The sequence below is a fragment of the Nerophis lumbriciformis genome, linkage group LG05 (assembly GCF_033978685.3).
Source record: "Nerophis lumbriciformis linkage group LG05, RoL_Nlum_v2.1, whole genome shotgun sequence".
NCBI classification, from domain to species: domain Eukaryota; kingdom Metazoa; phylum Chordata; class Actinopteri; order Syngnathiformes; family Syngnathidae; genus Nerophis; species Nerophis lumbriciformis.
Window position 1 is genome coordinate 26,913,763 of NC_084552.2, and position 16,702 is coordinate 26,930,464.

The window sequence follows — 16,702 nt, forward strand, 5'->3', positions numbered from 1 at the left end:
ACAGCAGGGGGTCCATCGTCTGGCGGTGGTTTGGCTTCAAGTGGGAATATGTCGAACAGACAACCGTAATTTGTCAAGTGTGGAGCAAAAGCGTTGCTATAAAAAGTAGCATTACTGCTAATATGCAGCATCATTTCAAAAGTCCCCTGCTAGAGAATGAAGAGTGTTTGAAACTCCGCATGTCAACATCTCCCCTCGGTGCCCACACCATCAAAATGCCGAGGCAAACAATTCCAGATCCACACTGTATGAAAAAATAGTGATTTTTTTAGTTGTGATTTCCTTCTCTGCATGAAAGTTTAAAAGTAGCATATATTAATGCAGTATGAAGAAGAATGTTTTAATATAGACACATAGAATCATCATACTGCTGTGATTATATGCATCAAGTGTTCATTCAAGGCTAAGGCAAAATATGGAGATATATATTGTGTATCGCGATATGGCCTTAAAATGTTGTGATCTTAAAAAAAGGCCATATCGCCCAGCCCTAGTTCAATGATTCCATTTCTGTTTGTCATGTATAATTTTGTCTATTTTGTGTTTATCCTTGAGTAAACAGGTCAGTTTCTTGTTACCAACCATTGTGTATTATTCAAACTCACCTAATTCAGCTGGCTAGTTGTTATCAAGAGTACTAAAACCCTTTTCAACATGAATCTGACAACTAAGTAGGCTAAATAACTTTAAACTTTAATACATGCTCGGATAGGCCAGTATCGGCCAGTATCGGTATCGGATCGGAAGTGCAAAAACAACATCGGTATCGGATCGGAAGTGCAAAAACCTGGATCGGGACATCCCTACCTGAAAGGGTTTTAATTTCAGAGGTGTCATAGTTTTGAGGCCTTCAGTGACAATCTACAATGTAAATAGTCATGAGAATAGAGAAAACGCATTGAAATGAGAAGGTGTGTCCAAACCTTTGGCCTGATCCCTTTCGGGGTCCCTGGAGCCTATCTCAGCTGCACACACGCCACATCATTGCAGGGCCAACTGAGATAGAATATATATATATATATATATATATATATATATATATATATATCCAGTGTATATATACAGGGTTTCCCCTTAATGCAATTTCATGTGGCGCGCCACAGCATTTTTTATTACCGCCACACTTTGAACATAGTTTTTTTTTGTTTTTTTTTCTTGAAAACATATGAAAGTAATATAATATATTGCAGCCCCCAGGAGAAATCACACAAAGTCTGACGCTATTTTCAACTTTTATCACCAATCTTACGATAACAAACGGCACAAATCCGACAGGTTTTACAGACACAACAAGACTTCATCATTGTCTTCCAATCACCTTTCAGACATGGACGGTGTGTTTGCAAACATGGGAAAAAATAACATCAAATCCAAACCACATGAACAGAAAATAATGAACATTCGCTGGTCGTTACAGTATGATTATATATGTAAATGTGTGTGTGTGTGCACTATTAACAAAAACTTGACCACCAAAAAAATACTTTGATCCCCGAAAACCGCGCTTTGGGCAACACAAGATTGGATTTAATTTGATTCTTGGGGCGCAACGAACGGATTCACAACTGATTCTAGATTAAAAACTATTCTTGATTCAAACTCAATACTTTTTTTAAATAACATTGGGTGCTAGTTCTATGATTAACTACACTCCTCCATAAAATAATCATACAGCTCTGATACATTTCTATATTACGTAAAAGAAAACTGGTTTTGTTTAATAAAATTCTACCCAAACATTTATTAAAGTCAAATACAAATAAGGCAACGAGAGAACTGTGCAGCATTTCTCTTTTCTAAAGTAAAGTAAACAATATGATTTGTTGCAAATAAGAATTATTTCCAACCGTTTCGGTACGGGGGTTTCGGTTCGGTGCGGAGGTGTACCGAACAAGTATCCACACGGACACATTAAGTAGCGTAACGCACGTTGTGTAAACAATGCACACCGAGGCACAACACACGGCATGCTAGCAGCTAACGGGCTACGATAGACTGACCATATGTCCTCTTTTCACCGGATATGTCCTCTTTTGTGGAGCTGTCAGGGCGGATTTTCTTAAATGCCTCAAATGTCCGGCATTTTGAGTTAGGGTTGCGTGTATTTTCAATGTACGTTCAGGGTTAAGAAGGTGTTAAAAACAAAACAAATTGCCCAGCAGCATTGGTGAAGGAGGGGCAGAGACAGAGAGAGCGAGAGAGTTATGATAAACGCGCATGCGTCGCCAGGCTCTGCTTTTTATCCATAGATTTATCAGATACATTTTTTTATTATCCATAGCAGAGGTGTCAAAAGTGTGCCCCGGAGGCCATTTGCGGCCCACAGCTAATGTTTTAAAGGCCCACGGCACATTCTAAAAATACTATTAAAATAAACAAAAACATAACAAAAGTGAAATAAAAAAGCTTAAAGGTTAAATGTAATTAAGAAAAAGTTGCAATGTTGACTAATACAACAAAGCAGTTTTTTTTTCTTTCAAACTGTCATTGCTCAAAACATAATAGTGAATCAAAATCAATGTTATTATGAATTATTGACCTATCCAAGGTTCCAATTACTTCACATCAAATATTCCACTAAGAAAAATATTTTGGTGGAAGATTTTGCAAATTTGGTAAATAAAGAACCAAAAAATGTATATTTTGTTGTTTTCTTACTGTACCGAAAATGAACCGAACCGTGACCTCTAAACCGAGGTACGTACCGGACCGAAATTTTTGTGTACCGTTACACCCCTAATATATACATCTATATATATATATATATATATATATATATATATAGACGTGGCGACTTGTCCAGGGTGTACCCCGCCTTCAACCTTGCAGCTGAGATAGGCTCCAGCACCCCTGCGACCCCAAACAGGACAAGCGGTAGAAAATGGATGGATATATATATATATATGTGTATGTGTGCGTGTGTGTCTGTATAAATGACCTTGATAAATTGCGTTATCAGGCTTTCTTCCACTTGTTCAACATGACTAGAAAAGTATAGCTTTCATTTAGCTCTTATTAAGCTGTAGAGCACCTACGTAAAACCTAAAGTTATGTTAGTCAGCAAATTAATTGTGTAATTGAGTAATGAATCATTTTGAAATACCAGCATATTTTCAATAGAACATAGTCAATCATTTATCACATTCCTTGCAATTTTTTTATTTTATTATTATTTCATTTTCATCACATTTCTAGTCTTTATAAATAAGTTCGCTTTGCAATGACAAGATCTTCAGTTGGCTGCCAGAGCAAAGGGTGGCACTTAGGGTAAATTATAGATCAACATGTCTATCACCTTTCACGGCACTTATTTTCATTTTCATGAAGACCGACTTTGACAAGACGGCTTGGTGCCGGTGAGGCTTTAAATCGCAACCTGCTGAAAAGGGGCCACGGACCCTTCTGAATGTTACCTTGACACCCTGGACCCATGTAAGCACAGGTGACAGAGGGTGATTCATTTGATTCTTCTCAGGGATTCCTCCGGTGTGGTCAATAAACATGGAAGTAAACAGAATCCTCAAAGAATCTGGGGGAAAAAAATCAACAAAATCCAAGCTTTTTGAATCAGTATCAAGAGGGCAAAACGCCTGAGGCGTGTACCACACAACAAGATAGCGACACTACAATGGGTTTGACTCAGCCAGACATTTTTTGCAATTTTGATGAGGTACAGTGTCACAGCATACGGAGCGCCGCTGTTTTCGCCCATTAGTCACACAAACAAGCCTCACGTATGATCCGTGTGGCGACGCGGCGCACCGACAGACAGCTATTCCCCTGAGTTGGACCGCCGCGGTGCTTAAGTGATGCTCCCATCTAGCTGGTCTGAGCTCCTGCAGTCGATACAGAAGGACGGGCGAGAGGAAACACCGCGGCCAGTGTAGCACATCATAGACCCTGGGAGCCTTGTAAAAGTCAATTTGCTGTACAAACCCCCGCTAACAATCACTGAGGATAAACAAGTCTGCAATATGGCCACCTCACAATAGCTGTGAGTGGCACAGGAAACCTGCAGATATGAATCTACTTCATCCGTCTACTAGGAAATAAAACTCCATATTTGATGACAGCGAATTGAAAGAAGATCCGACGGGAAAAGGTGGCGTCCTCGACACAGATATTCGCAATCAGCAGCCTGCGGGGCAATCAAGGTGGTGCAGGGTTTGAATTTCCTATCTGCCTCCACCCTCCTCTCGGAGTCTCTCGGCGTCTTTCTTATCATGACAGATGTCGAGAGTCGCAGCTTCGTCGCCTCCTTCAATCACGAGTGTTTTTCTTATGAGAGGAACTTGAGCACATTTATCATAGGCAGAGAAGAAGGCTTTGTTGTTCATCAGTTAAAAAAACACTATTAATAGTATGCAAGGGAAATATAACACGAACTGATACGGTCATCTATAGAAATCCTATAATATTGTTGCTGGTTTATCAAGTGAGTCTCAGCCTCATCTTATTAATTGCCTCGGAGCAAATCTATTCAAATCACGAAAGCAAATTATTGTCAAAATCGCTGCCTGCTGCACTTTCATGAGCACCGCTGGGCTCTGTTCGCGCTTCCATTTTCCTCTCAGCAAATAAACAAAAGATTGAATTTATCTACAATAGATCCAAGAAGCAGTTTCTATCAAATTTGCCGCAGCTGGTAGTACGCCGCACTACCGAAGATAAACATTGATAATAATGGGAACATAGAGACCAGATTATTATTTCCTTTTTTCTACCGCAACTGTTTCTTTCTACTCTGTGAAGCTGACATTTTGTTGGTTGGTTGCTGGGCAGTGACAGCTTACCTGTGTCTTCAATCACATGGTAGAAGTCTACAGCTTGCTCGCGGGTAATTGCCTTATTATATACAAACGTTTGTACTTTGCCGCTGACTGACAGACTCGCAGATAAAATCATCGGAACGACTTGGAATGTTTAAAGAAACATAATGGATTTTGGAACTTACGACAGCTACCGTTGTCTTTGTTTCATGCTTGGCAATGAATTTGCAACGCACTTTGTCATACAGTGTTGTACTATGGCTCCTGCTGGCTGTTTAGATGGTGTTGTTTTGAGCATTGAAACAAATGACACCACAGGCAAAATACCACATTTTCATCCTGTGTCTAAGGTTATCCAGGGTAAATCCCACCTAACCTTGTCCACACACACACAATGGTCCACCTGCGCAACGCGACCTAGTACGCATGCACGGAAAATGTGCACGTCATAGTCACCTCCAGTGTTGCTTTGTGTGCAAGTTCTTAAAGGCCTACTGAAACTCACTACTACCGACCACGGAGTCTGATAGTTTATATATCAATGATGAAATCTTAACATTGCAACACATGCCAATACGGCCGGGTTAGCTTACTAAAGTGCAATTTTAAATTTCGCGCGAAATATCCTGCTAAAAACGTCTCGGTATGATGACGTCAGCGCGTGACGTCACGGATTGTAGCGGACATTTTGGGACAGCATGGTGGCCAGCTATTAAGTCGTCTGTTTTCATCGCAAAATTCCACAGTATTCTGGACATCTGTGTTGGTGAATCTTTTGCAATTTGTTCAATGAACAATGAAGAAAGCTGTAGGTGGGAAGCGGTGTATTACGGCCGACTGCAGCAACACAAACACAGCCGGTGTTTCATTGTTTACATTCCCGAAAGATGACAGTCAAGCTTTACCATTGGCATGTGGAGAACTGGGACAACAGAGACTCTTACCAGGAGGACTTTGAGTTGGATACGCAAACATGGTGCCGTGAGTACGCATGCAGCTGTGGCTTCCAAACATTTGATCGCTTGCCCGTACGTGCGTGCCGCTATGTGCATGTCACGTACGTAACTTTGGGGACTTTGGGGAAATATATGTGCTGTATGAACTTTGGGGAGGTGAACGGTACTTTGGGCTGTGGGATTGAGTGTGTTGTGCAGGTGTTTGAGTTGTATTGGCGGGTTATATGGACGGGAGGGGGGAGGTGTTTGTTATGCGGGATTAATTTGTGGCATATTAAATATAAGCCTGGTTGTGTTGTGGCTAATAGAGTATACATATATACGTCTTGTGTTTATTTACTGTTTTAGTCATTCCCAGCTGAATATCAGGTCCCACCCGCCTCTCACAGCATCTTCCCTATCTGAATCGCTCCCACTGCCCTCTAGTCCTTCACTCTCACTTTCCTCATCCACAAATCTTTCATCCTTGCTCAAATTAATGGGGAAATTGTCGCTTTCTCGGTCCAAATCGCTCTCGCTGCTGGTGGCCATGATTGTAAACAATGTGCAGATGTGAGGAGCTCCACAACCTGTGACGTCACGCTACTCGTCTGCTACTTCCGGTACAGGCAAGGCTTTTTTATCAGCGACCAAAAGTTGCAAACGTTATCGTCGATGTTCTCTACTAAATCCTTTCAGCAAAAATATGGCAATATCGCGAAATGATCAAGTATGACACATAGAATGGACCTGTTATCCCCGTTTAAATAAGAAAATCACATTTCAGTAGGCCTTTAAATTAAATTAAACTTATTTGAACAATATCCAGTGTTGTGGTATTTCAATTAACTATTGTAGTGAATCACACCTGAACCTAACCTGACTCTCGCCAGACCCTTGTAGTTCGCTGAGCTCCACACAAGGATCTGGGCTCGAGGGCATTGCAAACTCCTTCAAGATAGCAAAGAATTATGAACCAATCAGGATCGCCGGGTGGGATTTTATAGATGTGACCTAGCCCCGAAGCGACTGTTTGATTCAAATAACAATGGCGAGGAGTCGTGTGCTGACATTGATTCTGCTATTGCAACTGTTTTGCGACATCGATCGTGTACTGACATTGCTGCGTTGTTTCAGTTGTTTCGTTATCCAAAATGTCGGCTGGTTCTGTTTTGGATTCCCCAGCGTCGCTCTCATCAGTGTCGCGGGTTGATTTTGAGGTGAGTGGTTGAAGTAGCACGTCATTCAAGATAATGGACAAGTGGTTTATCCAGTCACATACAATGATTTTTTTACAAGGCCCCGCCTTCTGAAATACATCTCCTATTGAGAAGTCCCAGATCCTTGTGTGGAGCTCAGCGAACTACAAGGATCTGGCAAGAGTCATGTTAACCTGAACCCATCCATCCATCCATCCATTTTCTACCGCTTATTCCCTTCGGGGTCGCGGGAGGCGCTGGAGCCTATCTCAGCTACAATCGGGCGAGAGGCGGAGTACACCCTGGACAAGTCGCCACCTCATCGCAGGGCCAACACAGATAGACAGACAACATTCACACTCACATTCACATACTAGGGCCAATTTAGTGTTGCCAATCAACCTATCCCCAGGTGCATGTCTTTGGAGATGGGAGGAAGCCGGAGTACCCGGAGGGAACCCACGCAGTCACGGGGAGAACATGCAAACTCTACACAGAAAGATCCCGAGGACGGGATTGAACTCACGACTACTCAGTATTGTGAGGCAGACACACTAACCCCTCTACCACCGTACTGCCCTTGCTGAACCATCATAAATTAATCAAATATTTAATGGACATGTAAAAGTAAACAATGCGGTAAAGAACATTTTACATCAATCAATCTAGGGATCTAGATATCTGGTCAGGACACTCCTCACTCTTTTGCATTCACCTTCATTGTCCATTTGTTTTTTGGTGACTTTATATACTCTGGACCTAGACGTTGAGTCCACGACATACATGGCGGACAATAACTGATATAGTCTGCTTTGCCAGTCCAAAAGCAATCGCTGTTTTCCGTAGTCTTTCCTCGACAGCCAGGTAATACAAAGCACACGCTACCTTTTTTTATCACATCCACGGGAGCCCGCATTCTCGTTGTCTCTCCTTCGACAAATGGACAACGTTTTTCGGTAAGTAGAATCACAGCTGACCTGGACATTCAAAAGTTCTCTTGCCGTCTGAGAAGTGTTGTCTCCGAAATAGCTGCAATCGCTTTCTCTTAAGGTGTTCATGTGTGATTTCCACAAGCGTCTGTACAGACGGAAGGAGAAAGACTCGCCTCCATATTTCCAGCGGTTAGCTGGTTGTGGCGCGTTCTTTCTGGCGTCACTTCCTCTCCGAACTCAGTTTGTAAACGATCGATGAGTCCATACAAAGCTAAGAGCCGGAGATTCAAGAAATACACGGCGCACGTACCCGTGTAAAAAATTATCCAAGGTGGGGTACCTTAAATGGTTTAGTGTAGCTGACGCGGTGCTTAGGCTAGATAATTATTCGTTGAATGTAGAGGGCCTATGTTCACCATGGTTACAAAGCCATTCAGGTGAATTCCATTTGCTTACAGGATGAAGCGTCTATGAAACGTAATTGAAACGTAGCCTGGCCCTACTCGGTGGACATCACAACCGGGAAGGAACGATTCGGGAAGGTGAGCATGGGGTTAAAAGGCACTGTCCAGCTCTGCTCACTGCACCCCGAGGCAAGAAATACCCTTGTAATCGTGTGGTCCGAGGCTTTGCTCCCCTTCAGGGGCTTGGCTACATGAGCAAAGAATACAAACTGCTGAGGATCACCGCTGATTAAAAGTGATCCACGTGGGCACCAGGCTCTTTGAAGTGCAATGATAAAACAAAAACGGATGGCCTTTCCTAATTTAATGGCTAAGTAATTCAAATCCTCGCCACTGAATTATTTTCTGACAGTGGGTAGAGCGAAAACTACTAACCGCTAAGAATAATGAAGTTAAGTGTTCTGTGGTGCACACTTGCTCGTTGTTCGGCAAGTAAATGTTATTTCATCAGCTGGAAATGTCTCAAACATTATTATTTTTTCCCCTCTCACAGCTGACTCATCTTAATGACACTTTTTAAATGTCAACTCTTCTTAAATGAGAGCAATAAAGTCCCACAGTTGCCTGGTTACCTGCTCGGAGAGGTTGCCTTTGCGATTACTGTAAGATTAAGAAGACGCAGAGGCAGGAAAAAAAAAAGCAACTCCATACCTCGGAGTTTATACTGAATGGTCAGTATTGTTCTCCGCCTTCCTCCCTGCTGTGGTGTCCTTGTGAGAACAGTAGGGGCCTTTCTCTCTAACGTGAACAGGGCCTTCTTTCTTGTGCATGTCTCTAGCTCTTCCCACAGAGAACCTGAACCCATACAAATACCAACTTTAGCCACTATTAACAGCACACCTGCGACTCTCTATTCTAATAGCGATAACAGGACATCACACGCAGCTAAGCAAGCTATATCGACTTTCAAATCCGCTCACGACAACAGGTCAACACTGTGTGTGCAATATGGTCAGGTCTGGCTAAGTATGACACACAATTCAGAGCGTGCAAAAAACATATTGCAGTGTTAATGTTCAGGTTAAATAAATTATTATTTAAGTGGTGAGCACAGTGACACACAATACATTTGGCAAATGGAGTGCCCTTTTAATTATGCAAGAGACATTCAAAAGCAACAGCACACCTCAGCCTCTAGGGAGTAGTACGGAAAATATACCATATTAGAAGCTGAATGAATGAGACACTACATACTGTATATACATATATATATACAGTACAGGCCAAACGTTTGGACACACCTTCTCATTTCAATGTGTTTTCTTTATTGTCATGACTATTTACATTGTGGATTGTCACTGAAGGCATCAAAACTATGACACCTGTGACGTGAAAACCATTTCAGGTGACTACCTCTTATAGCTCGTCGAGAGAATGCCGAGAGTTTGCAAAGCAGTAATCAGAGCAAAGGGTGGCTATTTTGAAGAAACCAGAATAAAAAACATGTTTTCGGTTATTTCACCTTTTTTTGTGAAGTACATAACTCCACGTGTGTTCATTCATATTGATATATATATATATATATATATATATATATATATATATATATATATATATATATATATATATATATATATACTGTATATATATATATATATATATATATATATATATATATATACACATATATATATATCTGTGATGAGGTGGCGACTTGTCCAGGGTGTACCCCGCCTTCCGCCCGAATGCAGCTGAGATAGGCTCCAGCGACCCCCCGCGACCCCAAAAAGGGACAAGCGGTAGAAAATGGATGGATGGATATATATTTTTTTTTTTTTGTTTTTTTTTTTGTTTTTTTTTAGGGCTGCAACTCACGATTAATTTGATAATCGAATTATCTGTTGATTTTTAATTTGATTAATTGATTAATAATCGGATAAAAAACTACATTTCTATCCTTTCCAGTATTTTATTGAAAAAAACAGCAGCTGTTTGTACATGTTGCAGTTTATAAATAAAGGTTTATGAAAAAATAAAAATAAAAAAATTGCCTCTGCACATGCGCATAGCATAGATCCAACGAATCAATGACTAAATTAATCGCCGACTATTTTATAATCGATTTTAATCTATGTAATCGATTAGTTGTTGCAGCCCTAATATATATATATATATATATATATATATATATACACATATATATATATATATATATATATATATATATATATATATATATATATATATATATATATATATATACATACACATATATATATATATATATATACACATATATATATGTGTATATATACATATATATATATATATATATATATATATATATATATATATATATATATACATATGTATGTATGTATATATATATATATACTGTATATATATATATATATATATATATATATATATATATATATATTGATATACAAATATAATTCACAAATATATATCATATTCATGCTTGGCCAATATATTTTCCTTTTGTTTATGTTTGTCGACGGACAAGCGGTAGAAAATGGATGGATGGATGTTATGTTTGTTTTTTAAGCGATTTATTACAAAGAAGCATGATATGGCGGAGACTGAAGAAAACGAAGGACACGAGTGGGTCCATTAAATGGTACGGAGATCACATAGGAGCAAAAAAATTGCAGTTGTGTTTTCATTCTTCACAAATCAATTCCTTATAATTCAAGCATTCTTTTAAGAATGCTGCGCTATCACACGTCGTCGTGCCTCTTATTTTCTTGTGCCTCGCCAATACAGAAGGGAGCTAAGACTTGCTGGAGGGCAGAGAGAAGAAAGCAAGATAAGGGGGTAGCGGAAAGTAACACAATATGGGAGGTGACGTCAAAGAAAATATGAAAAATTGAAAGTCAGTGCAGGGTCAGTAAATTGAAACAGACCGTGGAAAGGAATGCTAGCATGACCCAATGACCAGATGTTCCTACTTAAGACGGTACAATCCAAACAAAGCGTGTGTGTTCATCTACCTGTTCATCTACCTGTCTCTCTTCTCCCAACAGAAAAAGGCAGCCTTGTCAGAGGGGGGAGTGCACGCCACTAGCCATCCTCCGCCTCAGGGATAAATTAACCACAAACCAAAGCCTTATGCGGGCTGTCTGCAACCCTCTGACACACATTAGCAGTGACTGAAAAAAAGTTTGGTGATGGGGCGAGTGGTAACAAAACCCCCTCAATGAACTAACCTAAACCATTACGCTCCCTTTCAATAATACATGTGAATGGCACTCTGAACCAAAACAGATCAATACTGCTAAGTTGACACACATTAGCACCATAAAGGAAGCACGACTACTGAGACTAGCCCTGTCAGAATGCATTAGGCTCGACAAAACACTTAGAAAAAAAAACAGAATATGTTTAAGAGTGGTGGTTGGAAGTGAAAAAGAACATGGAGACGCTTCTTCTTACCTGTTTGTTGTACTTGTTGATGGTTTGACTGCTGTAGTCGGAGCAGTGGTCAGAACCCAGAGAAATGTTATCTCCGGTGCCAACAAATGTATTGGCCGGAGGAAGGTCCTGAACCGCCTGGTGCTTTTTGCCAGCCGTCGGGGACTGCGGGTGAAGCTGCACGGTGGGGAGCGGTGAGCTGGACTTGTAGTGTCGGGCCAGATCCGGGCTGCCAGGCCCTCCGTTGACCGAGCGGTAGCGGCCCATGCCAGGACTGTCCGACAGCTTCTCGTTGACGCCGTCGTAGCGCTGGCCGTTGGGCTTGGAGGCCTCCACCGTGACGATGCTGCTGTAGAGCGGCTGCTTGGACTTCTGCTTCTTCTTGTCCTTCTTGGGCTTTTTGGACTTGTCGTGCTGCTGTGGCGTGAAGAAATCCTCGTGGTCTTTCTTTCCGGCCTCGTAACCATTCTTATTCTTGGGCCGACAGTATCGGGCCATGACCACCACCAGGATAATGAGGATGACTGTCATGATTCCTGAAACGACTCCAATGACAATGCTCAGACGCTGCTTGCTGAGGTCGTAATTGGGGTCGCCAGCGATGTTTGTATTGAGAGACGTGCTCAGGCTCTTTGCCACCTGCGCCTCCACCACCGTGGAATTGGAAAGAGTCTCATTAACATAGACATGAACAAGTGTCGTAGTGGCCTGGGAAGGCTGTCCGCTATCATTCACCTGAACCACTAGCCGGTGTAGTCCATAGTGCTTCTGCTCCAGCTTCCCCACCAGTGAAATGACGCCAGTACCCCCATCGATCTCAAACAGTTTAAAGGGGTTCCCGCCAATTATGCTGTACTTGAGGTCAGCATTGATGCCAGTGTCTGTGTCGGTGGCTATAACAGTCCTGACTACGGTTCTGATGTTGCTGGAGGGCGGGAGAAGGGTGTAGGAACTGTTTATTGGGAAGGTGACAGTTGGTGCATTGTCATTATCATCCATAACAAACAGTGACACGGTGGCAGTAGCTGACCTGGGCGGGTCGCCCCCGTCCACTGCTTTCACACGGAAAGTGTATGTGGTTTTCTGCTCTCTGTCAAAGGACAATGTTGAGAAAATAGTCCCAGTGTCATTTTCAATGGAAAAGATATCTTCCTCCTCCTCAATAAAAAGACTCATTTGTGCATTTGGGCCTTTATCTACATCAATGACTGTAACCATGCCTACTGGGCTGTTTGGCTCCAGATTCTCTTTGACATAGAAGGTAAACACATCTTGCATGAACTTTGGCTCGTTGTCATTTTTGTCTGCCACTAGGATGACTACAGTTGCAGAGCCCTGTAAGGTGTTTATGCCCTTATCTTTGGCTATCACTTTAAATTCATATTGCTCCGTTTGCTCTCGATCCAAAATGATGTTTACTCGGATATCGCCGCTGTCCGCATCAATAGAGAAAATCCCATTTACAGATGAGTCGAGGGAATAGGATAGTTCAGCATTCTTCCCGCTGTCTGCATCAATTGCTGCCACCGTTGTCACCCTCTCACCTGGGGCGTTGTTTTCTGGGAATGACACCTCCACTACATTGAGGTTAAAGATGGGAGCGTTATCATTTGTGTCACCCACTTTTACCATCAGAGAGTTATTACTGGCCAGACTGGGGCTTCCTGAGTCCACAGCCACGATGACCACATTGTATTCCTGCATGGCCTCGTAGTCTAACGGTGCTGATGTATGGAGGAAATATTTCTTTTTATTCTGCTCGCCCTCCATCTCGCTGGCTGGCTTGAGCTGGAAGGGCACATCGCCCACCACTGTGCAGGTCACAATGCCGTTCTCGCCCTGGTCGCGATCTGACACCTGAACTAAGGCGATGGGTGTGTCCACCACCACGTCCTCAGCCACGTTGGCTACTCCGTCTTTCAGGAAAATGCGTCCAATTTTGCGTATCTCGATGGCAGGTACATTATCGTTCTCGTCCTTAATGTTGAGCACCACTGTGGCCTTGTCCATTTTTGGAGGCTGGCCTCGGTCACGGGCCATTACTGTAAACCTCAACTGGCTTACTTCTTCTCGGTCGATGCGGTGCAACACACTTAGCCAACCCGTGCTCTCATCCAACCTCAGCAGCCTCCTCACGGACTCTGTGGCCGCCCCGAACACGTACTCTATTTGACCGTTCACCCCTACGTCTGCATCGGCCGCTTTGAGCTGCAGGATGGGGGTGCCAGGGGAGCTGTTTTCCAGCAGGTCGGACTCATACACGCTCTTCTCAAAGCGGGGGCTGTTGTCATTCACGTCTGTGATCATCACCCTCAGGATGGCCTGGGAGGACCGTGGCGGATCACCCCCGTCCCTCACGCGCAATGTCAGCTCATAGGAGTCCCTCTGTTCTCGGTCAAGCGCCCCTTTAATGATGAGCTGGGGCTGCTTCTCCCCATCCGTGGTGTCAGCCACTTGCAGCTCAAAGACACTGCTTCTGCTCGCGCCCTCCTCAAATCTCCTCTTCCCAGGATATGAATCCCCGGAGGAGCGCCTTGAGTTCTCCACGTTATCCTGAATGAGCTCATACCTCTCTATTCCGTTCCTGCCAAAATCTCTGTCAGTGGCTGTGGGCAGCAGATAAAGGGTTCCAATGGGTCTGTTTTCCTCCACAGAAAGAGTCAGTACAGGCGAAGGGAAAGATGGAGTGTTATCATTGATGTCGAGAATGATGACTTTTCCCTCAAAGAGGTCGACCCAGCTCTGAGCTGGACCAATCACTGACACCTCAAAATCTATAAAACACTCGTTCTCATCAAATATCATTTGGCACTGTTGTAGTTTTTCACGGTCTATCCGTCTCTCGTTGGTGGTGAGCTCACCCGTGATGTTGTCTATTTTGAAAAAATCAGAGCCCGACTCCAGCGTGAAAGTCACCTCGCCGGACCCGGCAACGATGCCCAGGTCTGCAGCCACGTTGCCCACCCTCACATCCGGGGGTCCCTCCTCCGCTAAGCGGTACCGGAGCACTTGCTTGGCAGCGGGCTGGTGCACAAACTGCAGGATGAGCATGCAATAGTACAAATAGTCCACGGCACCGATAGTCCTCATTGTTCTCGTCTGGGAAAAAAAGTCCCACCAAAAAAAAAAAATTCAAATCAATTGGTGGTGTGGATTCTGGAACAAATTGCGGCTTTCACGAGGAGAGGAGTGACATGTGTGAGACTTCTACATCCCTGCCTGCTGCAGTGGATGGCACCAAGTTTCTCCCTCTCTCTCTCTCTCTCTCCCTCTCTCTCTTTTCTTATGAATTAAAAAAAATATATATCACTCAACGTGCAAAAAAAAAAAAAAAAAAAAAAAAAAAAAGCGTCAGCAGAAAGTACGAGCGGTCCACATCGTCTCTTGTCACTCACGTTTGTTTTTTTTCTCCCCCCCGCTGTGATATGTCCACGCGAGTCACACACTCCACTGTGGAAGCCAGCGAGCCGCCTCTGCTCTCATCCTGCAAAGTCACTTTTTAGAGAGCAGTTTTTGTCATGATGCAACACCGCTCCGGAGTAAAAGCAGCAGCAACAACAACAAAAAAGGTAAATCCTGGTCGTGGATCCCTCAGCAACCTGTCCGCTCACCTGCAGGCGTGTGTCGGCTGCATTTCTCTGCAGCACAAGGAGAGGGACGCACAAATGATATTCCTCTCTCTCTTTTTTTCCCTTTGCGTCTCTCTCTCTCTCTCGCTCTCTCTCTCTCTCTCTCGCTCATCCACTCACAACCCCTCCCCTCCGCGGTAAACTTGGGCCAGGCAGTCCTGGTCCGGGGGCTGTCAGACCATATGTTGGATGGCCTTGATAATTATTTTTATTATTATTATTGTATTTTTTTTACACTAATATAGGTCTTTATGACGAACAAGACTGTGCAGCGTGCGCGCGCATCGCTGTGGGTTTCCATGTGGTTACTACTACGTCCAATGCGTGTGGCCGCGCTTGTGACCGCGCACGCATCCGGCGTGATCCCATTAAAAAAGAATTTAAAAAAGACGTATTACACGCGTGGCGCTCCACTCGAGTCGGCGCTGCAACTCTTTACCGCAGTAAGTTGGCATTGTCACCCCCGCGAAGAAGTGGCATGAGACTAATGAGAAGCGAGAGGACAGAGGAGTGGTTAAGCATCCGTCTGGATTTTCAGCAGTGCATTGTATCTTTGCTCGCCAGCGCCCTCTATCGACCAATTACAGTCACGCTCGGCCTTGAAGGGAGAACAGCTTCATGATTACAAAAAAATAATAATACTTTTGTGAGTTCAAACCTTGCAAAAAGCTCATGTTTCTAGTAAAACTCACAAAGTTACATTATTTCAGGCATTATCAGGCATGTTTGGTTTAGGAGTTAAGTTTGAATGCATTGCTTTTTCCGCATTTTCTCAGGATTCTAAGAACATTACAATGCTGAAATAAACTGCAACAAAAACAGTGCAATTAACAGTGCAATACATTTTCATAACACGGTCACTACTGCCTAGTTTCTCTTGTTATATTCTTATTTTTAGTGTTATATTTTTATTCTTATTGTTATATTTTCTATTTGATTTCCATTTATACCCCCATTATTGTTTGGTTTTGGAGTTATGTTTATATAACTTTCATATTTAGTATGACAGTTATGCTGTCATATTGAGTAAAAAAACAAATTTTTGTCTTTGAAAACCTTACAAAATATATTGTTTTCTAGTAAAACTCACAAAGTTACATTATTTCAGGCATCATTAGACATGCATGTTTGGTTTAGGAGTTATGTTGGAATACATTTGTATTGCTTTTTTCGCATTACCTCAGGATTCTAAGAACATTACTGTCATATTGAGTAAAAAACAAATGTTTGTGTTTGGAAACCTTACAAAAGCATATGTTTCTAGTAAAACTCACAAAGATACATTATTCCAGGCATTATTATTCATTTTGCATGTTTGGTTTAGGAGTTATGTTTAAATAACTGTCATATTGCGTGTGACAGTTATACTGTCATATTGAGTAAAAAACAAACATTTGTG

At 42.5% G+C, this 16,702-nt stretch overlaps 1 protein-coding gene across 5 annotated transcripts in view; it reads right to left on the reverse strand.

The window, feature by feature from the left end:
• Positions 1 to 15,471, reverse strand: part of pcdh7b (protocadherin 7b) — a 260,789-nt gene extending 245,318 nt beyond the window's left edge. For 2 of the 5 annotated variants that reach the window (XM_061960980.2, XM_061960982.1), the window contains exon 1: positions 11,696 to 15,466. In XM_061960980.2, the coding sequence (XP_061816964.1) occupies positions 11,696 to 14,764 (3,069 nt within the window). In that variant the 5' untranslated portion in view covers positions 14,765 to 15,466. Of the gene's footprint in view, positions 1 to 11,695 lie in introns of all 5 variants that reach the window. The other 3 variants (XM_061960981.2, XM_061960984.2, XM_061960983.2) reach the window with 3 other exon arrangements.
• Positions 15,472 to 16,702: the final 1,231 nt, after the last annotated feature.